The sequence below is a fragment of the Sphaeramia orbicularis genome, chromosome 24 (genome assembly GCF_902148855.1).
Source record: "Sphaeramia orbicularis chromosome 24, fSphaOr1.1, whole genome shotgun sequence".
Taxonomy (NCBI): domain Eukaryota; kingdom Metazoa; phylum Chordata; class Actinopteri; order Kurtiformes; family Apogonidae; genus Sphaeramia; species Sphaeramia orbicularis.
The window spans coordinates 42010019-42020500 of record NC_043979.1 but is presented as its reverse complement, the minus strand read 5'-3'; the positions used below and the strand labels follow the sequence as shown (position 1 = coordinate 42020500).

Below are 10482 nucleotides of genomic sequence, written 5' to 3'. Positions count from 1 at the left end.
TAGTGAAAGCTACAAATAATGGGTGTCTGTCAGTGCTGTGTATGAACAACTGGTACTATAATGAAACATAAGCAAAGATAAGACCAGAAGAGGTGTGACATTCTTCTCCCCACGGGAAAATGTATATTAAAAGCAGAATTTGACTCAGACTCTCAGTGTTGTAACAATGGACAGATGCACCTGGATTGTTGTGACTTTTCTACAGCTCACTTAAAATCTACTATAAGAGGGTAATATTTGCACAATAAGAATATAATAATTCGTTTTGGTAAAGAGAGTGATTTTCCAGCTATTGGTTTAGTAAATTATATGATTTTTATTTCTCAAATCGCCCTCCAGATAGCGTCCCGACCCAGAATGCATTTTGACAAGGTCTTTGAAAAAGCGGCGCGGCTAATTCAAGATGGCGGAGATGGACCAACTGTTAGACGAGAGTAAGTAAAAACACAAATTCAAGGAGTTTTATGTGGCAAACACGCAGCGGTCTTGTGGTGTTAAAAGGAATACGACCGTATGAGCTGCCATTGCAGTTTATTATGTTATAATATTAAGTTTTGAGCAGAGTTTATAAAGTAATTTCCAGACGCAAAGAAATACCGGTTTGCCCAAGTCAGCTAACGCTGGTTAGCACGAGAGGCTAACGATAGCTAATGTTGGGAGTTGAGCAAGTTACTTCAGCCCTACTGGGTAAACAAACAACGTTAGCTTAGCTGGGTGCTAACGTCAGCTAACCTTAGATCATGTCATTCATAACAAAAGATTTTCCTCAAGGCCTTTAGCATTAAACTACACACGTTAGCTAGGCGCTCTCTGATGTTGCCTGACATTAGTTTTTCTATTTTCTGTGATACCTTCATTATATCTAGTTAACGCTGGTTACCGCTAGGTTAATGATATGTTATAACTGTTGTTGCGTTGTGTATTATTTTCACCCGGTGAAGGTAAACCAGCTAAGTTTGAATGTGATTGTTAACAGCTGTCATTTTAATCGACGTAAACGTACTACGTTACTAACCTAACTTAATGTCACTCGGGTCGTGCTTTGCTGCAACGTTAGCTTGGTTAGCTCTCCTCCTTGAATGATCTGTCCAGCTGATGTTAATAGCCGTGGTTGACAGCTCAGTTTTGCTGTAAAGGCCTAACTGAATGCGCTAGCTTTACCTAACTAAAGTTGCCAGGCTACTGGCAGTATCTGAAGGACAGTCATATACATTTCAGCAATCGTTGATAGGTGAAATAAACGTATCATATCACAATTACGTACTATCATATCGTGTATTTTTTTTTTTTACTAATGTTTGTCAGCTAAACTGATGTAGCACATTTTTGTCTTTCTCTTTAGGCTCTTCGGCAGAAGCACTTGTCAGTCTCAAAGGTATGTAGACATTTTATTTGACCAGTTTTATGTAAAATGTGTTTGTGGCCTTGTGTGTAAATACATCGAGATTAAATGTCATTGGAAACCCAAGTTGAATTATCTGTACACTAGACATACTAGTCTTGCTCTTTTGAAATAATTGGACCAAAAATGTTTACATTATCACTTAATAAGAAAATGCAGTTGCACTCATAAATTTAAAATAATTTTTTAAGTCTGATATTTGGTTTTGGGTAGGTGTTTAAAATAATTAGTTTGCAGATGTTCAGACAATATATACTTATATCTGTGAATTTTTGATTTAAAAAAAATATTGGTTATTTTTTCCTGCAGAAGGAAGTTTGTCCAATACTCTGAATGAAAAGAACAGTTTCCCAAGAGCTCACAACACCAGAGGACGACAGTCCTCTCTGACAATGGACACGGTAAGGAACTGATGATAGGTTAATGACTCAAAGTGATTGAAAGATCAATCAAACCAGTGCTGCCTGGAAGGCATGCTATGAAAGAGCATATAAGATTCACAGTCATGACGGATTTTAGAAATATTATCGAAAAATTTATGTGCAAAGACAGAAGGTTTTCTCAAGTTGTAGATATCATTGTTATTCAGTAGTAGAAGATAAATTTATATGGTTTTACTAAACTATTGTTAGGTGATAGGATTAGTTACACCTAACTTTAATCACTGTACTTTGAAGCAAGTTGAAAATGATCAATCAAATAACTAATCTGGACCTTTCAGCAGACCAGCCTTGTCTACACCTCAACTAAGCCAGACATTTTTTGTGGTTTGCATTGAACTGAAATAAATAATTAGGCAGGGCTTCAGAATGTCATTAGTAACAGTTTGTCTGTCATTGTAAAAGGCAGTATATTTAATACTACAATACAATCTATGTCGTACAATACTGTACTTGAACTGAATATTTCATTCCACTCAAAATGATTTTGTGCATATCAATGAGATAATATGTTGGGATTAATCCTGTAGACATTTACAGTAAGTCTTTGTGCTCAGTTTAATTCAGTGTATTTAAAATGTCTATAAAAAGGCATTTAAATATAACTTTTTTTTTTAAAGCAAACGTATGTCTACATTTTTATATTCAGCCTACACGGAGTTCAAAGAGAAGCCGTTTTTATCGTGAAGAGGATGAGCAACCACAGCAACGTCTCCCTTCAAGATCTCCTCGTAGGAGTCAGAGGGTCACCACCACACCACAGGTAAAGGCTACACACCATGGAGGTATTACTGATTGAAAAGAGATAATAATTTGGCCCACTATACGCTCTTATTGCTTTTGAAAGTAGTATGGTAAGTGTACTAAATAACCAGACACAACCAGTTATAGATTAAAAAAGGGAAGGGGGCTATCAAATTTAAATGTTGCTTGTGGAAAATAGTTTAGAAAAACCTAACATTACTGTTCTTTTTGTCCCCTAATGCTAACGTACTAGAGTGAAGAATGACTATTGTCTTTAATGTTTTCTCTTTGCAGAAGTTTTCAAATGTGGTGACACCAGATAAGAAGGCATCCCAGAAAATAGGGCTGAGATTAAGAAATCTTCTGAAGCTTCCTAAAGCTCACAAATGGTGCATCTATGAGTGGTTCTATTCCAATATTGACAGGTAAAACCTTGTTGCTGTACTGTAGTTACTGTAGACTTAAATAGGTACAAACAAATCTAAAATAGAAAAAATCATTCTGCTTTTACACTAGTGGTTGGAGCTATGTTGGCTTAAATACTAACTGGAGCTGATGCATGTTACTGTAGTAGGTTATCATTAGAGATGGGTGCCATTAAGGTTTTATTGATACTCCTACTCTTACTGATACTGCTTATCGGTAACTAGGTTTGACCATTCTTATTGGTTCTTTTGTTAGGTTAGAGTTAAGGTTACAGTTGAAATTGTGAACAGAATTATGTGCTTTAGTCTCTCATTGGTATTGTACTCCTATGTAATCAATATTAATTTGTTGTATGGGAGGCTGTGGTTCAGTTGGTCGAGCGGTTCAGCAACAAACCAGAAAGGTAGTGGTTTGATCCCTGACCTCTGTCTACATGTCAAAGTGTTCCTGAGCAACACACTGAACCCCAAGTTGCCTCATTGTCGGAATGCGAGCGTTTGTGTGCACAATGTGTGATAATGGCACAATGGCTTTGAGTACCATGTAAGCACTGTGTAAGTGCAAGTCCATTTAGTAGAATGATGCAGCTGCATTTTTTACTTATCACCATCATAGACTTTGATTTTGTTATGATAGTCGTGTGAAACAAAGAAATAATTATTTACTGCAAAAGAAATTCATTATTTTAAGTCTAAAACTGGATACAAGACTGTCATTATTTTGACTATGCTGTTGTATTTTTGGAGTTTACAGATATCTATTCCTTCCTGTTGTGAAACTAACATGTCACATCATAATTATGAACTGACCTATTTTGAAACAATCAGCGAGGTACTGATTACTGTTAGACATTAATTCATGTTTGTACTGGGACTCCAGGCTGCTAGCATAGTAATAAACAACATAAACAGGACAGACAGATGAACTATGAGCTTAACGTTAAGCTGCACATTTCTGCACCTGTGCTTGATGGACTGTTGCAAGGCTTTGTCACAGATAGCTCGTGTTTCCACCTGAATATGCAAAAGACATGTTGCTCTGTGTCAGTGAGTGAAGTGATCACTTTCCCGTCTAGTTCTTTGTGAACACCGGCTGCTGTCTACAGGAAGTTTGTGTGTTGGAGCTGCAATGTGTGACAGAGATCTGACCCCAGGTCTCTCATTTAGATTACTAATCATAAAAATGTGTCATGGATGAATGTCTTAGAAATGGAGCTGATGAGAAACATTTTACAAATGACTGTTACGCTGCTGAAATGCGTAGGAGACTTACTTTTCTATTTTTTTCCTCAGTACTGCTTGGAAAACCTTGGCGCTTACTGTAATATATGCAATACTGCAGTCTTTAATTATTTGCCTCCTAGGTCCGTTTAGTAACAGGTTTCGGTACCCATCCATAGTTATCATGTAATGTATTCTATGTGTAAGTTCACCCCAGATAAATATAAATTAAATTGACATTTAACTTATACTAATAGTATTCTTTGAAACTACAACATATTTTAACAACACATAGGCCTTTTTATCAACTCCAGTTATATTGAATAGGTTTGAATTATCAACAGTGAATAAGTCAAAATTGAAATATATTTAATGAAAGGCACTGTATTTTCACTGGTTAGTATTTTTCTCTGCAAATGCTTTTTTTGACTCTTACCTTGTTTTCCAGACCCCTGTTTGAAGGTGACAATGAATTCTGCCTGTGTCTTAAGGAGTCTTTCCCCAACCTTAAAACCCGGAAGTTGACAAGGGTTGAGTGGGGAACAATCAGGAGACTAATGGGGAAACCTCGACGGTATTTTTTTTAGTGGTTTCTCTGAATTTTGACACATTAAAGCACAACGTGTAGTATTATTTTTTGGTACAGAAACAGTAAATAGAGAAATAATTATGGTATTAGAACACTATGCTTTGTGGTTTCATTTAGGTGTTCATCAGCGTTCTTTGCTGAAGAGCGGACGGCACTGAGGCAGAAGAGGCAGAAGATGCGGCTACTGCAGCAAAGAAAACTGTCTGATGTGTCCAACTGCAAAGATCTCCCTGATGAAATCCCCTTGCCGCTCATCATAGGAACCAAAGTCACTGGTAGGATAATAAAATCATCACATGGCTTGTATAAAATGTACCGGAGAACCCACTGTGTCCAAGAGAAACCAGAAAAACAGCCCAATTTATATTACTACATTTTATAACCCAGCCTTAAATAGACATATATTGGATTACATTCTTTTAAGACTGAGAAAAACTGTTCCCGGATCGATTGCAAAAACATTACGCAAACAATGAGGAGGTGTGTAGGAGTCAGGAAAAATATAGTCAGATAAGACCACAGTTGGTGACCAAAAATTTAATAACAATATTTTGCTCCGTTATCAACATTAACAATGTTCGGCCATATAATCTAATATGATAACGTAGCACTTTTTTATTCTATGATTTGATAAGGCTTGTAGTATGAATAGTATTCTGGTAAAAGCTTGAAACCTGAAGAAAGTTCATTAGCTGAACTTAATGTTAACATGGGTTTGCATTTTCTTACTCATTATAATGACCGATGTAGACGAATGATTTATTAAAAACAAAACAAAGTAAAGAAAAATATAAATTCCAGTTTGAAATGATGTTCCTGGGTACAGGTTTTTTAACTAATCATGGTCACAGTCACCTGTTCACAGATAGCTTATTGTTTGCCCTAAATAGACCTTTTTACCTATCCATACCCTGTAAAAAAAAAAAATTCCAAAGTTGATCATCATTAAAATACATTTAAATTGGGATTCTGTTCTAAGGCCCTATGATATCCTACCTGATTAGTGTATGAGTAGACCAAATACTGATTGTGATTACCAAGTCTGGCCCATGTCAATTTCTTTGTTGATTTCCTCTTCCTATTTGTGCCTTATGTACCTGACTTAATTATTCTTAAATCTGCCCTCAACAGCTCGACTGCGAGGGGTTCATGACGGGTTGTTCACAGGACAGATCGATGCAGTGGATACCAGCGCTGCAACTTATCGTGTCACCTTTGACCGTAGTGGCCTGGGAACACACACTGTGCCTGACTATGAAGTCCTCGTAAGACAGTTTACTACAGTGTTCCTCAGTACTAAAGCTTTACTGCAGGATTTTCAGACGCAAGCCTGAGAAATCTGTTGTTTTCCAGAGCAATGAGCCCAATGAGACCATGCCCATTTCAGCCTTCGCCCAAAAACACCGGACAACACGCTACATGCAGAACCTAATGACTCCGCCTAGAGGGTCTTATCCGTCCGCTACCACTCCTGTCCTCATGGTAAGGCAAACCTACAACTATTGACTGATGTACATGTCACCAACCATTGTCTTGTGTCATCTACATCTGGTGGTAGCAATAGGATTAGTTGAATTTTACTTAATAAATAAAAACAAAATAAAACTACAGACCAATATAAATGCTTGTGTTTTTCTTCAAATATCTCATGAACTACTTCATTGTCCCTGTTTTTGCCAAAGGACAATGACCCTCTGATCAACCAGTCACCCTGGAGAAGCAAATTACCCGGAGCTGAGGGAGATACTTTGGGAGGATTTCCTGTCAAGTTCCTGGTCCAAGTGGTGAATATTTCCCATCAAATCACTTGACATCATAACTGTTTTAACCCTTTATTTAAAAAAAAACAAAAAACAAACTCCTTTTGTTTTTGTTATTAGACACGGCTTTCCAAGATCCTCATGATCAAGAAAGAGCACATCAAACATCTGAAAGAAATGAACACAGAAGCTGAGAAACTGGTACAGTCATCATTACTCTGAAAAAATTAAGGTCTTACATATGTATCTAAAATCTTTACTGAAGTTTAACGAACCATTTTCATTTTTGTGTTCAGAAGTCCTACTCGATGCCCATTGACCTAGACTTCCAGAAGCGATATGCGACCACAGTGCTTGAGCTTGAGCAGTTAAATAAAGATCTCAGCAAGGTTCTGCATGAAGTTCAGCAGTTCTGCTGTGAGGTAAGGCCACAGATACTTCCTCCAACCACACTCACATTGTACTATAGTGCCATTGTTGTTTATTCTCACTTGTAACTGAGCTTTAATGCAGTTCACTCACACGTTTTCTTCCAGCTTGCTCCAGATCAAGGCATGGTTCCTGCCGACCATCCCACTGAGCTGCGGCGACGATGTGAAGAAGAAGCCCAGCAGATGGTGCAGCTGAGAAACCTAAAGGAGGGGCAGCCGGGTGTGAAATACCCCAGCCTCACACAGCTCATCTCTCGCCTCACTGCGCTTCTGCTGCAGATTCAGGTAGAAACACTTTAACTTCTGTTGACTGATGAGATGTGATGACACCTTTTATTGTCCCACAATGAGGATACAGAACAGAACAGAATAAAGTCCACTCACCGAAAAAATATATAAAATAAGAGAGATAAAAATGAACTGGAAATATAAAAGCAATCTAAAACCTCATTTAATTATATACATAATGTATGGGAAGAGTGGATATGAATGAGTAAATAAATAAATCCACCCACACGGACAAGGATGTAGTATGTCACAAATATATTGGATGTAGTCTGTTTATCTCCAGTAAAAATGTATTCTGTTTTGCTGTGTTGGCAGTTACGCTGTCTTTGTTAAAGGAGGGATATTTTGCTTTTTTAAATGGCGTTATGCATTTTAAAACATTTCCCTGTGGTCTACATAAACTGTAAATACTATGCTTGAGTCTGAATTTTTCATTAATTAAACTCACATTCCCATCTTCAACCCTATTTTTGAATATTGACATGAGAAAGGTCTTTTTGAGCACTGGCCCTTTAAATGCACATGACCCCACCCTCTCCAGGTTGTTGATTGTGCTACTCTGTCCCGTTCAGCCACTGTATTCGTTAATACAACCAACAACTGAACATTTTAGGTAATCTGCTCGAAGTTTGGACATATTTTCAGTTTTTACTACAACTGCTGCTGCTGATAAACAATTATGGTGTACTTGGAGAAATGTTCGTCAGAAGTCTTGACCTTATATGTGCAAATGTTGTGACGTAACTAGTTATAGACATAACAAATTAAGAAGGAATTGAAACGGGTTGTAGAAATCCACTCGATTTTTGCCGGAATGAATATAAAGATAGCTTTGCAGCACCTGGAGGGTTCAAACTCAAACTTTATGAACTGTTAGGGTCCAAATACACAAATAAATGAACCAAAGACTAATAAAAGTGGGTTTAGCAAAATATGACCCCTTTAAAGTCCCTTTCACACTTGAAATAACTCCAGACACTGGGTAAGGCAGTGATTTACATGCCACGTGACCGACATTAGTAGACATTATCTTTCCTGCTCCTTAGCATATAGTCTGGGTGAGCTCATGTAAAGATTAAATCCCTACACGAGAAAACACCACCTCAGTATGAAAAATACCTTCTAAAAATCTTTGGTGCTGCAGCAAAAAAAATAATCACTAGTAAAGGGCTTCAACTTGATCCACCAGTGCTGGAGGACTGGTCAAAAATTGTTGATGAAATTCACAAAATGGAGAGATTAACATTTATGCTGAGGTTGCAAGATGAATTTAACATAATAAGGTGGGGCAAATGGATTAGTTAAAAAAAAAAAAAAACAATGTGTGGTTTCTCTCAGTCCTGTGAAATGTTATATAAACTGCTGCTCTAAAAATTAATTGGGTAACTTGATTTGTATTTCATAACTGTAACCTAAATTAGCTTTACTATTAGATTGCGACTGTTTTCTGATGCTGATTGATGTTTGTTGTGTTCTGTATAACAAAATGATAAATAACTAATAAAAACTGTCAAAAAAAAAAAACAGAAAACACCTCAGAAGACACAAGTCTGTGTCAAAGCTTTGTATTTTCAGGGTGTAGTTGCAGCTCAGGTGTTTCTTTTTCTTGAAGCGAGGGAGACTTTCAAATTGTAGGGAACAAAAATGACTGCCCTGCCACTGTGCAATGGAAATATTCAGCCTTATTTCATCAGTTTTTCCAGTGAGGACACTAAGAACAGAGGAAACAAAATTGGATATTAGACCATCACACCGTCATCACGCTTGGTTGTATTATCAAAGATGTGCTCCCTTAACAAGCAGCATTTTCCACACTATATCCTGCTTCTTGTAAACACAAAACATCTGTAGCAAGTTGTCTAAATTCCTGTGCTGATACTTGGACTTACTTGATACCTGTGTATTATTAAATACTTGTTTTGATTTGTTTCAGTGTCTGGCAGATGGAGGAGACCTGAATTCATTTGAGTTTAAATCTCTAACAGACTCTCTAAATGACATCAAGGCATCCATTGACCCATCCAACCTCAGGTAAAGACACCCCACACGTCTCTTCACCTACACCGCTGTACTCCAGCTGTTGTGGATGTTTGAATAGCTCAAAATAAATGTTCGCGTATAACAAATCAGCGTCACCATCAGTAATAATCCAGTCATCTTTGAAGCGTTAATTGACCCTCCTTGTGTTATCTTTTATTCGCAGTTGCTTCCAGAATAACGTTGAGATCCACGTGGCACACATCCAGAGTGGCCTTAGTCAGCTGGGAAATCTGCATGCATTTGCTGCCAACAACACCAATGCAGTGTGAAAACCTGCTTTGTGTTCACCTCACACAGGTGCATGCACACTCAGAGCGGCGGCCCAGTAAAATGTCTCGGTGCTTTCATCTGAACTGTCAAAAGCCCAGCCGGACGTCGGGAGCCACACCATGAAAATCTGATCTTGGATGTCACAGAGAATAGTTCTATCCAGTTTCCTGAAGCTTTGCTCTTAACAGGAAGGAGAATTTCACTAGTGTTTTACCCATCCGTTTTTATTGTATGAAAATGTTTCGCACACACCCAATTCATTACAAAACCCGAAAGAGTTATTTAGGTATATCCACAAAATCACACCTTAATGCTCAGTGGCTATTTATCGGCTTCATGTGCCAAACATCGATTCTTACAGTTTTTATAGTCCATATTTATTTATTTTAAGTAGGTGTGTATGATTATGGAACGATATTTTGCTATCTCTAAAGTTTTCCCTCTGTACGTGTTGTGTTCATTACTCCACTGATGGTAAGAGCAGGGGAGGCTAAAGAATATTTTATAAAGTTGTTTATTGTAGATAATTGTACAATATCTCTGATTATTAGGACTATCGTCAACATTTCTGCCGTGTGAACAGAAATGGCTTTTGTAATTAAGTGTGCACTGAAAAGAGATTTTGGTATTTTTATAAAGGAGAACTTTGGGGTTTCGATGCCTTTTACTCCCTACAACATTAGCATTACTACATAGGCATGGCTGTTGCTGCAACCCTACACTAAGCCTGCATCACTGATGTAACCCTGAAAGTCAACAATCTCCTTTTTCAGTTTTGTAAAGTTGTATATGAGAGTGCCTCAGGGCAATTGTATATAAATCTTTGTCTTTTTATATTAAACATAATATTGCAAAGTAATATACGGTCTTGT

General features: G+C 37.5%; 1 protein-coding gene across 1 annotated transcript; it reads left to right on the top strand.

The window, feature by feature from the left end:
* Positions 1 to 360: 360 nt before the first annotated feature.
* Positions 361 to 10471, top strand: lin9 (lin-9 DREAM MuvB core complex component). The gene is made up of 15 exons (XM_030128647.1): positions 361 to 434; positions 1343 to 1375; positions 1712 to 1803; positions 2492 to 2605; positions 2881 to 3011; positions 4681 to 4806; positions 4939 to 5096; positions 5953 to 6086; positions 6175 to 6303; positions 6504 to 6605; positions 6702 to 6782; positions 6878 to 7003; positions 7118 to 7297; positions 9234 to 9331; positions 9504 to 10471. Exons 1-15 carry the CDS (start codon positions 404 to 406, stop codon positions 9607 to 9609), a joined length of 1641 nt encoding a protein of 546 aa, XP_029984507.1. The 5' UTR covers positions 361 to 403; the 3' UTR covers positions 9610 to 10471.
* The last annotated feature ends 11 nt before the right edge of the window (positions 10472 to 10482 follow it).

Bases quoted from the DNA above. Each gene is read 5' to 3' on its own strand.
- lin9 (XM_030128647.1), top strand. From the start codon at position 404: ATGGCGGAGATGGACCAACTGTTAGACGAGA. The intron at 4,807-4,938 runs GTATTTTTTTTA...GGTTTCATTTAG, and splicing joins CTAATGGGGAAACCTCGACG to GTGTTCATCAGCGTTCTTTG. The intron at 6,304-6,503 runs GTAAGGCAAACC...TTTTTGCCAAAG, and splicing joins CTACCACTCCTGTCCTCATG to GACAATGACCCTCTGATCAA.